Source organism: Podarcis raffonei, chromosome 8 (assembly GCF_027172205.1).
Source record: "Podarcis raffonei isolate rPodRaf1 chromosome 8, rPodRaf1.pri, whole genome shotgun sequence".
NCBI classification, from domain to species: Eukaryota; Metazoa; Chordata; class Lepidosauria; order Squamata; family Lacertidae; genus Podarcis; species Podarcis raffonei.
The window spans coordinates 66,900,963-66,919,379 of NC_070609.1; the positions used below are offsets into that span (position 1 = coordinate 66,900,963).

Sequence of the window (18,417 nt, forward strand, 5' to 3'; positions counted from 1 at the left end):
TCAAAAAGTCTTATCATAGCATACGAGTTCCCCAGGGCTGCTGAAATTCAGGGAGACATATTCTGGACCCTGGTACCAACAGCCTGGTGACCCAGGGGCACTGATTTCTTTTATTTATTTGTTTGTTATATGCTTCTCATTCCAATGAATCACAAAGCAGCTTACAAACAATAAATAACAATAACAACACAAATACAGCACAATTAACGGCATGAGTAAAGCAATTGCCTCCCATAGAACACCATCGACGAAACAACAACAAAAAAATAAGCTAAACAGCGCAATTGTAAAAAGTCAAATTATAGGATTCACAAAGTACTATGGCATTCATCATCTATGAAACAACGCCAACCGCATTAACAAAATAACAACCAAGTGCTGCCAAATTCGTACACACACACTCCCCATCCCCATGATTCAAAATCTTTCATTTGGTTCATTAAAAGGCAAGTTCACATAATGCCCATGGCAGCAAGGCTGTCCAAAAGGTTCTTCGGGCTGGAGGTGAACAGCTGAGCCTCTTCTTCCCAGAAAAACATCAGGGCACAGTAGAAACCAACCCTTCTTGCATCCACTGGGCAGTGAAGGGAGAGCTGCTCCCAGTGCTTGCTTTCCTCTTCCCTCCTCATTCCTTTATCCTTTTATATCACTTTTTTAAGGTTGCAAGCCTGCAAGCAGGAGCTGTCTTATTTTTAAATATCTGTAGAGCACGTTTTACAATAAGAAAAGTATCCCTGCATCTCTGCGTTCCTCATAACTTCTGCCATTGTTTAAAACCACCACCTGAAGCAGAAATGGTGTGAAGTGCAGTTAAAAATATGGGAGAAGCCAAAATGAGCAGATCCTTTCATCTCTATTCAAAGATAAATAAGATAGTTGCTGTTGATCATAAGCAGTCAGAGACACAAATCATGATTTTTTTTTTTAATGCTCATAAGTCTTTTAGAAATGTTATAATGTTGTCTACCCCCTTTTTCCCAGAAGGAAATGATAGAAATCCATCAAATAGACTTATCACCCCATGAAATCCATTTTCAATGTGGTACCAGGTGACCGGTACCCTATTGTCCTCCAGTCGTTTCTTGTAGAGGATGCCATCGTCCCGTAGAACATCATACTCACAAGTTACGATGCATGTTTTTGGAAGTTGGCCGACCACAACGTCATCTACCATGAGCGGAGAGAAAGTTGGCTCTAGAGCTTGTTTCACCACTTCGTAGAGGTTGTCCTCATAGGAAACGGCTGTAGGTGGCTTGTAGCCTCTGACCTTAAACTCACTGGGGATGTTTTCCGAGCTGATCCACTTCCCAAATCTCATTCTTATGTCTCTGGGAACATGGCAGCCCTGCATAATTCTTTCTACCACTGACAAGTCCTTATTGAGATACTGCAAGGCTGCGCCAATGACGTTCTCCCGGTACAAGATGGGGACGGCTCGGTTTTGCTGGTACGAAGGCAGGTTGAAATCTATCGCTTGGAGGCCAGGATAGATCAGAATCTGAGCAAATGGCCTTGGGATACCAGATCTGGTCACTAATGCCTGGCAGACAGAGGCGGCAATATTCCCTCCGGCGCTGTCTCCACTGATGACGATGCAGGCCGGGTCGACTCCATAATCTTTGGCGGTTTTCATAAAATGTATGCTGGCAGTTAGGCAGTCCTTATACTGGGATGGATATTTCTCCTCAGGGGCCAAATGATACCTGGGATATGATTTATTTGTATATAAGACAAATCTGGCCAGAATAAACAAACCAAAATAACAGCACGATAGGATCACTTCTTACACACATTTAACTCACATGATTTCAACCATACGTGGCTCATAATCAGGCATAGGCAAACTCGGCCCTCCAGATGTTTTGGGACTACAACTCCCATGATCCCTAGCTATCAGGACCAGTGGTCAGGGGTGATGGGAATTGTAGTCCCAAAACACCTGGAGGGCTGAGTTTGCCTATGCCTGCTCATAATGAAAGGTTGTAGCCAGCTAGGTTCCGCTCTGAGTAGACCTATTACAATTAATAAGTCTAAATTACTCATGGTCATTAACATTAATGGGCCTACTCTGAATAGGATCCAACCCCAAACTCATAGCCATTTCCCCATCAGGCACTGCAATCTGAATTTACTTTGCATTGGGCTGGGTGTGTTTTAGTTGGGAAGAGATAGCCTTCTGCTGGGGTCCACCATTAAGTGATGCCAGTTGGGAACTCCACATTCTGTCCACTGAATGTGTGACCAGGCAGGTGCCAGTGGTGGAATCCCTGCAGCATTTAGCAAATTCAGCAGTATAACGCTATTAGTCAGTTCCCAGGGTCTGTTTACTTACCCAACAGAAAGCACCACCGAATCACTTTCTTTGGCAATGTAGCGGCAAAGGTGGTCATAGGAATCTGGAAAGACAAGATGTGTGGGCCATGTTAGAAGAGTTCTGGAGGCCGTCTCATCCTAGCAGAAAGTTGGGATTAATACAGGTGTTATGAAGGCAAATGATTCCAATTAGAACAACCAAAGCAACAAACATGTTCCATACAGTTTCAAAATAGTAGAATCATAGAATGGTAGAGTTAGAAAGGACCACGAGGCTCGTCTAGTCCAAGCCCTGCAATGCAGGAATCTTTTCTTCAACATTTTGTTCAACCAGGGGTGTCTTGCCCATAGATATACTTAAGATGGCCCTGCTCACAACTCTAAGGTTAAGAATTTAATGATCTGCCAAATGAGCTAAATATGATTCACCTTTGGTCTTTGTGCACCTGAGCACTTCAAGATTATTCATTTATAGCCCTTTATGAGGAAACCAACAAAGCATCTTAGAATGCTCAGAGACACAAGGACCATTCCAGGCTCCCCACCCCCACCCCTAACTATATGTTATGCATTTTTCAGTACACCTGAAAGGACAAGGTGAGCTCCTCACCACCAGCTATTCCCAGCTCACTCTGGGACAATCTGTTAAGATGGAGAGTAGGAAGATACCCAACTGATGTAATCTGTTCTAAACTATTTGCAAGCTGAATGTTTGGTTGCATTATTTACATCATATACACCTGGAATGTTACTTGTTGCATAGGGGTATATGGAGATGATCTGTTATATGTATTTGTAGAAACTGAAAAATAAAGTTAAGAAGAAGAAGGGGAAACAGACAAACAACACTTGTAGCTCTTCTGGGATCTGAAGGCATGAAGACTTTCCCCCCTCTAATCATCCATAAGGACAGCGCTCTCGCTCTCTCTCTCTCTCTCTCTCTCTCTCTCTCTCTCTGTGTGTGTGTGTGTGTGTAGCATGAGAAACTCATCCTCAGTCTGATCTCAGCCAGTAGCGCTGACTATCACCTTTCTCCTTCTTGGTCTCATTGTTTCCCTTGCAAGGAGGAAGAGGAGGAGGAGGATGGAGACAAAACTAGAATTAGTTGAGTCTGCCTGTCATTGGCTTTGGCTACTGTTGGCCTCCCTGCTTTCCACCGTACCAGTCCCAATAGACACCAACCATCACAGGTACCAACACTGAGTTAGATGGACAGAAATCCACAACCAGAACAGCATTCATCCCTCAATTACTACAAAAATCTTTCTCATTTCATCTAGCCCAACTGCTCTATCCTCCCTCAAGTGCTGCAGAGGAAATTGCCACAGACAAATCAGAGGTTGGTCCCAGAGGTAGAGCCCCAGACTTGATTTTTGTCCCTTAAGGTTGCAGCTCAAAGCTTAAGGTCAAATGTGAGGTTGTGTTGTTGTTGTTGTTTTTTAAAGTTCTGTGTAGGTAAAGGGACCTCTGACTGTTAGGTCCAGTCACAGACGACTCTGGGGTTGCGGCGCTCATCTCGCTTTACTGGCCGAGGGAGCCAGCGTACAGCTTCCGGGTCATGTGGCCAGCATGACTAAGCCGCTACTGGCAAACCAGAGCTGTGCACGGAAATGCCATTTACCTTCCCGCTGGAGCGGTACCTATTTATCTACTTGAACTTTGACGTGCTTTTGAACTGTTAGGTGGGCAGTTGTGTAGGTGGTTCTATCTTATTTGCTAAAAAACAAGCAGTTCAAACTGGTACTGATAAACAATGATGTTGTTGACATGTGGAACCAGCTGTATGTACTACTGATTCCCTGGCTAAGGTTACTTTTTGACGTCAACAACCAACACAGTGGAGTAACTTCTTTCCTGTTGAGCCATTTCCCCTGCTGAAAATTATTTCCACCTGCTCCTTTTCTCATCCATTGGAGGACCATCTCCCTTGTTCTTTGGCTTCATGTCTCCGGTTTTTTTGACTGACTGCCCACACCAAAATGGTCAAATCTTTCCTTGTAGAAAAACTGCTAAAAAAATAAAAATAAAAAACCAGGATGGATTTGCTTGCAGTTTATCCAGTTTCAGTCTATAAGGGCAAATTTGCCTGCAACTTTCATTCACTTCTGCAGGAAAAAAATATAGCTTTTTTTTTAGATTACTGATGGGGCCGGGGGCAGAGCATCAGATTTCAGAGATCTGATTTTGACCTGAATAGCAAATCAAATAGGAAAAGCAAATTTGATCCATGACAAATTCAGTTGTTTCTCAATGCTACAGACAGTATTTATCTTGGTGACGATCTAGGTATTACATTTATTTCATTATTAGTAACCATGACTAGCTTCTTTTTAAGTAATACAAAAAATGCCATCCCACAGCATGTGGGGAAAGAGAAGTTTAACCATTTCCTCCCTAGCCTTGAAAATTGTCCCCATGTTACAATATAATTATGAATAAAAATAAATAATTAGTTATTATTACCATCATCATCTATCATCCTAAATAGAAATAAATGAAGACTGTCTAATAAGGATGAGAACTATTATAATGTTGCATTTCAGGGAGATGGAGTTATGGATCCTCAGGTCCATGGACAAAATGAAGCCCTCAAGTCCTTTCTATTTGACCCTTGGCTATCTCAGGTGAGATACCCTCTTCCCCAGGCCACACCCATCAACACCTCTGCTCCATGCCTTCCTCAAGAGGAAGTGGCTGACTTTTCAGGATGTCTTACTGATGCTGCCGAACATCCAAGATCCTCCATGGAAGTAGATGACTCCTCTTCTTTCTCTTGGGCCCCGTGGCTGGTAAACCCTTACTGGGATGTCCTCAAACACCAGGTCCCTCATGTCAAGCTTGGGGTCCTCCCCCATTCTCTTTCCTTCTAGGATGTAGCGGTAGAAGTGAATCTCAGTGCACAGGTGGAGAGTCTCCAGAATCTTCCCCTGTTTGGAAGAAAAATACAGTGAGAGGAGAGGAGGTGATATGAATTCCAAAGAGCGTGTTCTCTCCTGTGCTGGATGTTTCCATTCTCCTAAGAAGAGTCCAACGGCACCATCTAGCACAGCATCCTGTTCTCATAGTGGCCAACCAGATGTCTCTTCTGGGAAGCCCTCAAGAGGTAACTGAGCACAAGAGCCCTCTCCCCTCCTGGGGTTTCCAGCAACTGCTATCATTCTCCCATTATTGTAACTGTTAGGAGTGGATTTCTGTTAAATCTTGACATGCTAATATTTAATGCTATTCTATATTATTTTAATAAATGTTGTTTTATTTGCATATTGCATATTGTATTATGCATATTGTCTTGTCTTGTTCGCGTCTCCGCTCCTCCACATGCAGCTGCTGGGTGACCTTGGGCCAGTCACGCTTCTTTGAAGTCTCTCAGCCCCACTCACCTCACAGAGTGTTTGTTGTGGGGGAGGAAGGGAAAGGAGAATGTTAGCCGCTTTGAGACTCCTTAAAGGGAGTGAAAGGCGGGGTATCAAATCCAAACTCTTCTTCTTCTTCTTTATATGATGCTAGCTGCTCTGAGCCTGGCTTTGGCTGGGGAGGGCAGGATACAAATAAAATTTATTATGATGATGATTATATTCCCTATTTCTATCATTGTCATGTATAGCCCTAGCAGAGTGCCAGATTCTGAGTTCTTAGCGGATGAACAAGACACCTCACAGTCTGAGGATACTGAGGAGCAGGTAGGGCCCCCTGAGGCCAACACTGAGTCTACTTGTGAGTGAGGTGTCTCTTCGTAAGTAAGCAATCCCTGACACTAGGGCTGGGAGATGTCAGGTTTTCAACATCATGATGTATCATCAGCCAAGCATTGTGGTCTGGTGATACACTGCGAGGCTGAAACTACAAGCTGCAATGGCCCCAGCCCAAGAGGTGCTAGGTGAAACTGCCACAGCTCTCACTATGGGAGCTGAGGCACTTTTCACCACAGTGCCTCGTGGGCCGGGACAATGCAACTTGTTTGCGAGGTTCAGCTGGGGAGTGGGAGGGCTCACTCCTCCCAGCTAAGCGAGTCCCCCGCAGGGACCTCGGGACTTCTTTCTGAGGCTCAGCTAGGGGGAGGGAAGGCTCCTGCCCCCCAGCTGAGCATGAAACTGGTTTCACCCCCCAACTGAGCATGCCCCATGCCTCTCCAGCTTGCATGCGAGGCATCAGAAGAAGAAGAGTTTGGCTTTGATAGCCAACATTATCACTACCTGAAGGAGTCTCAAAGCGGCTAACATTCTCCTTTCCCTTCCTCCCCCACAGCAAACACTCTGTGAGGTGAGTGAGGCTGAGAGACTTCAGAGAAGTGTGACTGGCCCAAGGTCACCCAGCAGCTGCATGTGAAGGAGCAGAGTCGCGAATCCGGTTCACCAGACTACGAGTCTACTGCTCTTAACCACTACACCACACAGGGCTTGCTTAGCTGGCAGGTGAGAGCAGTTTAAAACAGCGGAGGGAGGAACAAGCTGTATCAGCCTGGCGATACAGCTTGCTCCTCCCTCTGCGGTGTGAGGGGCAGAACGATGGCGGCTTCACCCGGCCGTAACTTTCAGGTGAAGCAGCCGCTGCTCCTGAGTCCCTCTGCTACCAGCGGCCCGGTGTTGAAAGTGACACTGGTAGCTGAGGGACTCAGGAGTGGAGGCGGTTTCGCCTGCAATATACCACCGGGTGAAGCAGCCTTCATGGTCTGCCCTTCATATATCAGTACATCGCCCAGGCCCCAGGCCTACCTGATACTTCTGCACTGCAAGCAGCCATGGGTGGCTCTCAAAGAGGATTAGACAAATTCATGGAGGATAAATCTGTCAATGGCTATGCTCTGCCACCACAGTTGGAGGCAGCAAAGCTTCTGAATACCAATTGCTGGGAAGCGAAAGAAGGGCAGAGGCTCTTGTGCTCGAATGTCACTTGCTGGTTTCCCACAGGCATCTGGGTGTACAGGATGCTAGACCATTGGCCTGTTCCATCAGGCTCTTCTTTTGTTATCCTGTCAGGAGGCCGGGGTATATAATGCCTTCCTGGTTCTGGAAGCAACACGGGTCTCTGTCTCATTTCCGAGTCTAGTCACTCTGCTCTGGTGTGTTATACCTTGCGTGGCACCCTGTGATATTGACCTTTCCCTTACTTCTGGTGTGTGGACACACACTGCCTCCCTATGTGTAAACTTGGTTTGTTTAGACTGTGCTGCACTGGAAGCTCTGTTTGTGCTGGTCAGTACTTTGGTGAAAGCCTTATATCTCCTGGGGCTGTAGTTCCTGAAAGCACCCACAAGAACACGACTGAAGAAGCAGGGAAGACGCAAAAACACAATGTGAACCATAATCTACTATTGCCCCCAAAAGTGCTGTGTTTGGGGGTGGCCCCCAAGTCCCATGGAGGACACTGTCACGTTGTCCCTGTTATATAATAATAATAATAATAATAATAATAATAATAATAATAATAATAATAATAATTATTATTTATACCAAGCCCATCTGGCTGAGTTTCCCAAGCCACTCTGGGTGGCTTCCAATTGAGTGTTAAAAACAATACAGCATTAAATATTAAAAACTTCCCTAAACAGGGCTGCCTTCAGATATCTTTTAAAGATAAGATAGCTGCTTATTTCCTTCACATCTGAAGGGAGGGCATTCCACAGGGCGGGCGCCACTACTGAGAAGGCCCTCTGTCTGGTTCCCTGTAACCTCACTTCTCGCAATGAGGGAACCACCAGAAGGTCCTCAGCACTGGATATCAGTGTCCGGGTTGAACGATGGGGGTGGAGACGCTCCTTCAGGTATACAGGACCAAGGCCGTTGAGTCTAGTTGGCTTCTCTACAGTGGTACCTCTGGTTAAGAACTTAATTCATTCTGAAGGTCCGTTCTTAACCTGAAACTCTTCTTAACCTGAGGTACCACTTTAGCTAATGGGGCCTCCCGCTGCCGCTGCGCGATTTCTGTTCTCATCCTGAAGCAAAGTTCTTAACCTGAGGTACTACTTCCGGGTTAGCGGAGTCTGTAACCTGAAGCGTCTGTAACCCGAGGTACCACTATATATGGAACAGGGCTGGCCTTTGTAGCACCCCTTCGGCCGTAGCCTCTCCAACCTTCCAGCTCTCCAGCCATGCTCTCTTCCTGCCACCACTACCTCTTTCATCAGTAGTTTCCTCTCTGGCTCAAGGGAACCATCAACCTAGGAAAGCAAGACTGCCCACTGCAGTCCTTGCTAGGGCTGCCGTTTCCTCCGTAGCTTCTTTCTGAACCAAACCTTCCATCTGCTCCACAGTCCCTGCCATGGTCCTTTGTGCTGGGGTATAATCAGGAAGGATGGATTCTTTGAACTCATACGTCACCCTTTTCCCCGCTTGATGGAGCCCAGAAAGCCACATCGTCAACAGGCATACATAAGAAGAGCCCATCTAGTCCGGCACCTTGGCCTCACCATGGTGGACCTGAAGGAAACTTGAACACACAGGAGCATTCAAGAGCATCCTCCCCTCCTGTGGTTTCCAGAAACTGGTACTCAGAAGCATTATTGCCTCTGGCCATTGAGGCAAAACATAGACACTGTGGCTAGTAGCCAGTGACAGTCTTATCCTCCATGAATCTGTCTAATCTTATTCTAAAGCCATCCAAGTTAGTAGCCATCACTGCCTCCTGTGGGAGGCAGTATCATAGCTTAACTATACACTGCGTGAAGAAGTGCTTTCCTTTATCTGTCCAGAATCTCCTAACATTCAGCTTTCTTGGAGGTCCATGAGTTCTAGTGTTATGGGAGAAGGGGATAAATCTTTCCCCTATCCGCTTTCTCTGCGCCATGCAATTTTTATGACCTCCTATTGACACATGGGATGCTGCTTTTGTGACCTAGTTCACTATTGCCTGCACCTGTTTTGGCCGTGGGAGAAGCTGGGGTATGAATCTGGGACCTTCTTTGTGCAGCACAAATACTCTACAATGAGTTGCAAGATTATGCCAGGGAAGATCGCATGCACAACTGTATTTACATATTTATTTCATTCAGCCTACATACTTCCTCTTCCTATCATATTTAATTCCATCTGAAAACAGGAAGCTCTGTTATACTAAGTCGGACCACTGGTCTATCTGGCTCATCAGTATCTACACTGATTGGTGGTGGCTCTCCAGGCAGGGGACATTCCCAAGCCCAGTCCAACCTGGGGATGGTTGGGATTGAACTTGGGACCTTCTGCATGCAAAGCAGTTGTTGAGCTACTGGGCTATGGGTATTCTATAGACATAGGAAACAGCTTCATACCAAACCATCTCTCTTTCCAAACTGACTTGCAAGAAGTTAAAAGAGTTGTCGTGTATTAGGGATGGGGGGCTTGAGACCTCCACCTGTTGTTGGGCTTCAGTGCCCATGTTCTCCGCTGGCTCTCGTGGGAGCTGGAGTCCATCATCATCATCATCATCATCATCATCATCATCATCATCATCAATAATTTATTATTTATACCCCACCCATCTGGCTGGGCTTCCCCAGCCACTCTGGTCGGCTTCCAAAAATATATATTAAAATACTGTAATACATCAAACATTAAAAGCTTCCCTAAACAGGGCTGCCTTCAGATGTCTTCTAAAAGTCTGGTAGTTGACATCTGATGGGAGGGTGTTCCACAGGGCGGGCGCCACTACTGAGAAGGCCCTCTGCCTGGTTCCCTGTAACCTGGCTTCTCGCAGTGAGGGAACCACCAGAAGGCCCTCAGTGCTGGACCTCAGTGTCCGGGTAGAACGATGGGGTGGAGACGCTTCTTCAGATATACTGGACCGAGGCCTTTTAGGGCTTTAAAGGTCCATTCCTGTTCCATATAACATGCAACCCTGATATCCTAATGGATGCGAGCTTCAGTCAGACTATAGCTTAGTGTTAAAGCATCACCCTTGTGTGCAGGAAGTCCCAAGTTCAATCCCTGGCGCTTCCAGGTAGGGCTGAGAAAGATTCCTGCCTGAAACCTGGAAGAGACCCTTCCAGTCAATGTGGAGCATACCGAGCAAAATAGTCCAATGGTCTGACTCACTATTCCTGCATTGCAGGGGGTGGACTAGATGGCCCTTGGGGTCCCTTCCAGCTCTACAATTCTGTGATTCTAAGGCAGCTTGCTATATTCCTAATCACAGAGGCAATTTAAAAACAAAAAGGTTCCATCGTTAAAAAACACACGAAAAACTTACCAGGAATGATGCAAGGATCAAGAACCAGTTAAGAATGCGAAGCTTCATAGGCTGGTCAATGCCAGGAGGAATCTCAGACTTGGAGAGATCACAGTAAATGGCCCAAGTGATCAGCAGGGCAAAGGAAATGATCAGTATTTGCAGGAGAATCACAAAAAAGTTGAAGATTAGCAGCATGTTCTCCAATGTTGGTCGGGTGCTTCCAGTTGTTTGTTATCTCCTGGTTCCAGATGCTTGTTATCTCCGGTGTCTGCAGTTTCCCAATGTTATAAGCTGCATACTGTTTGGAACACTGTAGTAGTATCTGAGGGTGGCTGGGCTTTTTTTAGGCTCCAGTTGCAGCAAACACACAGGAAGCCCAAGAGCGTCTGAAAATAGAAGTTGGCCAACGAGCCGCTAGAGTTCTTTTAAGGTTGTGCAAGCCCTGTCGAAGAAATGGGCAACTGAGGAAGGTTAGGAAAACATGACTGTTTTGATCCCGGCTCACGTGTCCTGTGATCCATGTGCTGTTGCTTTCTTTTGGGAAAGAGCAAATTCCAGTGCCTCTCTGCCAATGGAAGTGGTCCAGGAACACCTTGCTAAACACAAGCATGTCTCCAGGTTACTCACCTCAAAGGCATCGCAATGCCAAGGGCGATTGCAGAAATGGATGCGGAAGGGTGGAGCAAGTGGTGCAAAGGGGCAGAACCCTCTCCTAATTTCTGTAATGAGCAAGACAACCAACACCTGGATTTATGTGGCTGAAGTACACGGTAGGGGATCTGTGTCTAAAATTTTTAGCTGAGCTAAAAATTGGAATTGGAATACAAGAAGGGGAGGTGTGGGGAAGTCAAGGAAATTTGTTATTGAAAGTAAGAAATGTAAATTGTATGTGTGTTTAATTGTTTTTTTTTCTTTGTTTTTTGAAAATTCCAATAAATATCTTTTTTAAAAAATATTAAACTTAAAATGTATTTAAATGCATTTTAAAAATAACAATTTATTAAATTTCCAAATATAACCTGTGTCTAATGTTGCCTCTGAGGAAGGCTCCTTTAGATCCCTCAAGTTTTATAGCACCCAACAGAGCATGCACCTCTTTGTTTTCATGTTTTGGGTCCAAATTAGAGTTTGAGCTGCACAGCTGCAATCTCTCCACCCTCTTGGAGCTAACAGCAGTTTATGCCTGCCTTTTTGGCATGAACCGAGCTAGAACCAGCTCCAGGGGTAATTTAGATTATGGGGAAAGGCAAGGACTTGCAACCTTGTTTGAGAAGATAATATTACATTTTATGCTGTAAACCGCCCTCTGATGTTAGGGCAAAGGACAGAAAACAAACAAACAAACAAATGGAAGAGGAATTTCCACAGTACAGAGACATAGTTTAGTCACTCATGGAGGACCTGGAACAGAGCTGGTGAGATGTGTGGTCTGGAGAAAGTTTGAAGGGCCACACAGAGAAGCCAAGAGGGCCACATTCATGTACTTGCCAATTTAGGATGGCATTCTATGGATCTGAGAAAGTGGACTGTGGTCCCCAAAAGCATATGCTTGTAACACAGTCCCTTAAATAGAAAAAGTCCACGCCACAACCACTCCCATTCCTCTGTGTTATGGAACATAGGGTTGCCAGACCTCCAGGACTGAGCTGAAGTCTCAAAATTAGCCTGTCCCTTTCCAGGTCGCAGGTGGAGGGCTTGACTCTCCAAGTGGATGATAATGCCATTTTAAAAAAAATAAGTAGACTGTGCATGTAGCTTCAGCCTGGCAGGCGTCAACTGCAGATTACTGCATAGACTCTCTTTCCCAATTAACCTCCGCCTCTGCAAATTATTGCATAGATACTCCAGGGAGTCTGCCCTCCTCCCTTTTCCCAATTAACCTCTGACTCTAGGGCTCAGAGGGAGTGCAGAGAAAGGAAAAGAACTGAGCTAGGCTCAAAGCGAGGATGGGGTTATGAGTCTGACTGTGCATCTAGGGCAGGGTGGCAGAAGTGAGCAGAATATGTGAAGAGCGGCAGCAGGAGTTAGGTTCTGCTGCCTCTGTTGCCCACAGCAACTCCCAGGTTTCAGGTTTAGGCCCTGAATTCTCAGGATGATCATGACCTGACAACCCTAATGGAACAGCATCCTTCTCGAGATCCACTATCTGATCTTTCTGGAAACAAATGTAGATCATTTATCTTTTCCATCAGTGTGGTGTGTGTGTGTGTGTGTGTGTGTGTGTGTGTGTGTGTGTGAGAGAGAGAGAGAGAGAGAGAGAGAGAGAGAGAGAGAGAGAGAGATTAGGTCTCTGCCTTGAGTGTTTCCTTGTGTTGTTTTTTAAAGCCAATCTTAGATTTTGTTCATACTATTCTTAAACTTATTTAAGTTGTTTTTATTGCATGCTTGCAGGTTGCCTCGGGACTTGTCTGAAACATGATTCCTGCATTCATAAAATTGTAATAATTAATATTAGTGTTTATAATCTTTGTGATGCCGGAATATACATGCATTTCAGTGACATTGCAGGGACGTTGGGAGTGAATGGAAGAATACAATGCACATCCGCCATCACTCACCTCCAAATGAGCCCCAGCAGGTTTAGCTTCCAATTATGCAACTGTTCAAGGAGCCACCTAAGGGCATTTTCTCAAAGGCTTAGTGCAGATGACTTATGAGTCCAAGAGCTACCCTGCTTAATAACATCAAAGACCAAACTACATAGGCATCCTGCTTCCCACAGTGTCCTACCTGATGCATCTGGGAGGCCCACACCATCTGAGCCTTGGACTTCAGGGTCCAAGTTGGACCTTGGTGCAGCACAAAGAGCTCCCCCTACAGTTGATCCTCTGCGATCCTCCTCCAGTCTTCAGTATCCGTATATTCTCTTATCAAACCTTTCCTTCCCAGAAGTCAAGTGCTTCAACGCATTAGGGACATAGAGCTGCAATGTCATATGGGCAAAATGGAGAAACATGCCACAATTAGAGACTTTGGGAGAGGGTTCTCACCCGCAAATTATCTGGCTGATTTACAAATACCTAAGTACAGACACTCCTTTACCCTGGCCAGATTTAACGTTTTGCCCTCTGCCCTGCTGCTAGGCAGATATGAGGGCAAACCATATGAGTCACGTGTTTGCCCATGTGGCTCATCGGAAGTGGAAACAAGTCTGCATGTATTGCTGCACTGTAGTTACTACGAGGATCTACGCCTGACCCTTATTGCCCCAGTTCTACAAAAGCTTAAAAATGAACCAGAACTCCAACGTATGAGAGCCTTGGTAGAAGATAAGGTTCCTGAAATTACGATCAATGTTGCCAAATTCTGTGTAGCCGCTATTAGGCGCAGGAACAAGAGCTTTCCAATGCCAATATGCAGACGAAGGCAAATACTTAATTTTATTTATGCTGTCAAATTTTAAATTGCTGTTATGGCCTAATCTGTATTGAAATTGTCCTTTGTTTTTTCCGGTGTTATGCTTTGCTGACTAGCTGTACGAGTTAATCTGGTCTGTGACCGTTTAATAAAATTTGAATTTGAAAAACCTTTCCTTCTATATCTGTATAGTTTGAGCAATCATCCTTCAACAGCCTGTTAATAATAAGGATCCACAGATTTTCTTTGAAAACAAACCAAAACAAAACAAGCCTATTCCGTCAATGAAAAAAATACAGTCATACAAAACTTAAAGCAATGGGCTGATGGGGAGAAAAGGAAAGATAAAGGGGAAATAAGTGATAGGATGAGTGGCTAGTAGCGACAATGACTGCCGCCTACTGGACAAGGGTACTACTTTTACTATCGGAGACAGTATACTGCATATTTCACATCTGGCAATCAATGTGCCCCTTTGGTTTCAAATGGTACATGGATAGACGAGTCTAAGAAGCCCAGAAGTAATGTATTTAGTGTTAACTGAGAAAGTGGACTGTGGTCCCCAAAAGCATATGCTTGTAACACAGTCCCTTAAATAGAAAAAGTCCACGCCACAACCACTCCCATTCCTCTGTGTTATGGAACATAGGGTTGCCAGACCTCCAGGACTGAGCTGAAGTCTCAAAATTAGCCTGTCCCTTTCCAGGTCGCAGGTGGAGGGCTTGACTCTCCAAGTGGATGATAATGCCATTTTAAAAAAAATAAGTAGACTGTGCATGTAGCTTCAGCCTGGCAGGCGTCAACTGCAGATTACTGCATAGACTCTCTTTCCCAATTAACCTCCGCCTCTGCAAATTATTGCATAGATACTCCAGGGAGTCTGCCCTCCTCCCTTTTCCCAATTAACCTCTGACTCTAGGGCTCAGAGGGAGTGCAGAGAAAGGAAAAGAACTGAGCTAGGCTCAAAGCGAGGATGGGGTTATGAGTCTGACTGTGCATCTAGGGCAGGGTGGCAGAAGTGAGCAGAATATGTGAAGAGCGGCAGCAGGAGTTAGGTTCTGCTGCCTCTGTTGCCCACAGCAACTCCCAGGTTTCAGGTTTAGGCCCTGAATTCTCAGGATGATCATGACCTGACAACCCTAATGGAACAGCATCCTTCTCGAGATCCACTATCTGATCTTTCTGGAAACAAATGTAGATCATTTATCTTTTCCATCAGTGTGGTGTGTGTGTGTGTGTGTGTGTGTGTGTGTGTGTGTGTGAGAGAGAGAGAGAGAGAGAGAGAGAGAGAGAGAGAGAGAGAGAGATTAGGTCTCTGCCTTGAGTGTTTCCTTGTGTTGTTTTTTAAAGCCAATCTTAGATTTTGTTCATACTATTCTTAAACTTATTTAAGTTGTTTTTATTGCATGCTTGCAGGTTGCCTCGGGACTTGTCTGAAACATGATTCCTGCATTCATAAAATTGTAATAATTAATATTAGTGTTTATAATCTTTGTGATGCCGGAATATACATGCATTTCAGTGACATTGCAGGGACGTTGGGAGTGAATGGAAGAATACAATGCACATCCGCCATCACTCACCTCCAAATGAGCCCCAGCAGGTTTAGCTTCCAATTATGCAACTGTTCAAGGAGCCACCTAAGGGCATTTTCTCAAAGGCTTAGTGCAGATGACTTATGAGTCCAAGAGCTACCCTGCTTAATAACATCAAAGACCAAACTACATAGGCATCCTGCTTCCCACAGTGTCCTACCTGATGCATCTGGGAGGCCCACACCATCTGAGCCTTGGACTTCAGGGTCCAAGTTGGACCTTGGTGCAGCACAAAGAGCTCCCCCTACAGTTGATCCTCTGCGATCCTCCTCCAGTCTTCAGTATCCGTATATTCTCTTATCAAACCTTTCCTTCCCAGAAGTCAAGTGCTTCAACGCATTAGGGACATAGAGCTGCAATGTCATATGGGCAAAATGGAGAAACATGCCACAATTAGAGACTTTGGGAGAGGGTTCTCACCCGCAAATTATCTGGCTGATTTACAAATACCTAAGTACAGACACTCCTTTACCCTGGCCAGATTTAACGTTTTGCCCTCTGCCCTGCTGCTAGGCAGATATGAGGGCAAACCATATGAGTCACGTGTTTGCCCATGTGGCTCATCGGAAGTGGAAACAAGTCTGCATGTATTGCTGCACTGTAGTTACTACGAGGATCTACGCCTGACCCTTATTGCCCCAGTTCTACAAAAGCTTAAAAATGAACCAGAACTCCAACGTATGAGAGCCTTGGTAGAAGATAAGGTTCCTGAAATTACGATCAATGTTGCCAAATTCTGTGTAGCCGCTATTAGGCGCAGGAACAAGAGCTTTCCAATGCCAATATGCAGACGAAGGCAAATACTTAATTTTATTTATGCTGTCAAATTTTAAATTGCTGTTATGGCCTAATCTGTATTGAAATTGTCCTTTGTTTTTTCCGGTGTTATGCTTTGCTGACTAGCTGTACGAGTTAATCTGGTCTGTGACCGTTTAATAAAATTTGAATTTGAAAAACCTTTCCTTCTATATCTGTATAGTTTGAGCAATCATCCTTCAACAGCCTGTTAATAATAAGGATCCACAGATTTTCTTTGAAAACAAACCAAAACAAAACAAGCCTATTCCGTCAATGAAAAAAATACAGTCATACAAAACTTAAAGCAATGGGCTGATGGGGAGAAAAGGAAAGATAAAGGGGAAATAAGTGATAGGATGAGTGGCTAGTAGCGACAATGACTGCCGCCTACTGGACAAGGGTACTACTTTTACTATCGGAGACAGTATACTGCATATTTCACATCTGGCAATCAATGTGCCCCTTTGGTTTCAAATGGTACATGGATAGACGAGTCTAAGAAGCCCAGGGCACAAATGTTCACAGCCCTCTAGCAGCAATGGAGGTTCATTTACTAGAAGTAATGTATTTAGTGTTAACTCTAAAAGTATACAGTGGAACTTTGGTTGTCAAACTTAATCCGTTTGACTCCCCGAACTGTTCAAAAACCAAGGTGCAGCTTCTGATTGGCTGCAGGAGCTTCCTACACTCAATCGGAAGCCATGGAAGCTGCGTCGGATGTTTGGCTTCCAAAAAACAATCGCAAACTGGAACACTCACTTCCGGGTTTGCGACGTTCAGGAGCCAGTTTGTTCGGGAGCCAAACCGTTTGACAACCAAGGAACCACTGTACTCAGTTCTGACCAGACTAAGCCTCCTGCCATATACTGTGCTCTAGGGGGTTTAGTTTGGTCAGAATCACGTAAACATTGGTACCCGTGTACTATTGGAAACCAAAGGGGCGCATTGGTTGCCAGATGTGCGTTTTTTCCTGTTCTCCTTCCAAACTACAGAAGCACAGAGCTTACATTGCGCATAGAGCTGATGTCTTGCTTTCATGCTGTCAAGAAGGCAACTGCAGACCCTCCAAGTGTCCTTATTTTCCAGGGTCACTCTTGGATTTACAAAAGCTGTCCTGGCTTCTCATTTGATACTGGAATGTTCCCCTTTGCCTTAGGGCATCCTTATTTTCATCAGAGAAATGGTGGAGGGTATGGTAGGACATCCCTATTTTCACTGGAGGGTATGGAGTTATGTGACCCCCGAGTCATGGAGATACATAACTATACAACATTTTGAAGCCATCTGAAAGCAGCCCTGTATAGGGAAGTTTTTTTAAAAAAAATGTTTAATGTTTTATTATGTTTTTATATATGTTGGAAGTCACCCAGAGTGGAATTATTATGGAATAGGACATTCCTATTTTCTTTGGAGAAATGTCGGAGGGCATGCATCTGGTTGGCTGGCATTCACTGATTAAGTGCTGGTACTTTGCAGTGTGCATATTTCTGGAGAGATCTGTGACTATCAGGTAGTCCTTGGAATACCATGAGAATAAGTCAGTTCCTATCTTCTAGTAGGCCCCAATTCATCATCTATCTCTGCTTGTTGCTGTGAGTTGCACTTTAAGCAGGTGGAACAACCTCCTACAATGGCTGCTATTTCCTTCTTAATCCTAGGCTAATACATCACCTCTCGTGCACCTCCTAATGCCACAATGACTCTCACGGATTAGTTGTAACATTTCTTTACACAAGCTACTAGTTATCACCACTTAAGTTTCAATTGAAGACAATGTCATCTATCACTGTGAGTTCATGGCCGCAATTTGAGGAATCTCAAATCGCACATGTTTCCGGATCTACAGTGATGGGTCTTTATCGGTTTCCTCATTGAGTTGTTATAATTTTTCATTTGCCACAGGAAGGGAAGCAATAAACATATCTACATGAGCTCCCATTCCTGCCTCTTGTTTTCTACTAGTTCAGTGGAAGGCACAGCCAGTGTGATGTAGTGGTTAAGAGTGGTAGTCTCGTAATCTGGGGAACCGGGTTTGCGTCTCCACTCCTCCACATGCAGCTGCTGGGTGAGCTTGGGCTAGTCACTCTTCTCTGAATTTCATCACTGCCGTATGGTAGGCTGTGTGACCGTACCTGAGCCAGTGTGGTGTAGTGGTTAAGAGCAGTGGACACATAATGTGGTGAACCGGGTTCGCTTCCCTGCTCCTCCACAT

At 44.9% G+C, this 18,417-nt stretch overlaps 1 protein-coding gene across 1 annotated transcript; it reads right to left on the minus strand.

The window, feature by feature from the left end:
* Positions 1-169: 169 nt before the first annotated feature.
* LOC128419624 (arylacetamide deacetylase-like 4) lies at positions 170-10,902 on the minus strand. The gene is made up of 4 exons (XM_053400535.1): positions 10,474-10,902; positions 5,030-5,240; positions 2,333-2,396; positions 170-1,703 (listed from the first exon to the last, which is right to left on the minus strand). The coding sequence occupies exons 1-4, from the start codon at positions 10,648-10,650 to the stop codon at positions 932-934; spliced, it is 1,224 nt and encodes a 407-aa protein (XP_053256510.1). The 5' UTR covers positions 10,651-10,902; the 3' UTR covers positions 170-931.
* Between the last annotated feature and the right edge of the window lie 7,515 nt (positions 10,903-18,417).

Coding starts and splice junctions, on each gene's coding strand:
- LOC128419624 (XM_053400535.1), bottom strand. CDS start 10,650: ATGCTGCTAATCTTCAACTTTTTTGTGATTCTCCTGCAAATACTGATC. Junction 5,241..10,473: donor TGATCCTTGCATCATTCCTG/GTAAGTTTTTCG, acceptor TCTTCCAAACAG/GGGAAGATTCTGGAGACTCT. Junction 2,397..5,029: donor TTGGATGTTCGGCAGCATCA/GTAAGACATCCT, acceptor TTGTCTTTCCAG/ATTCCTATGACCACCTTTGC.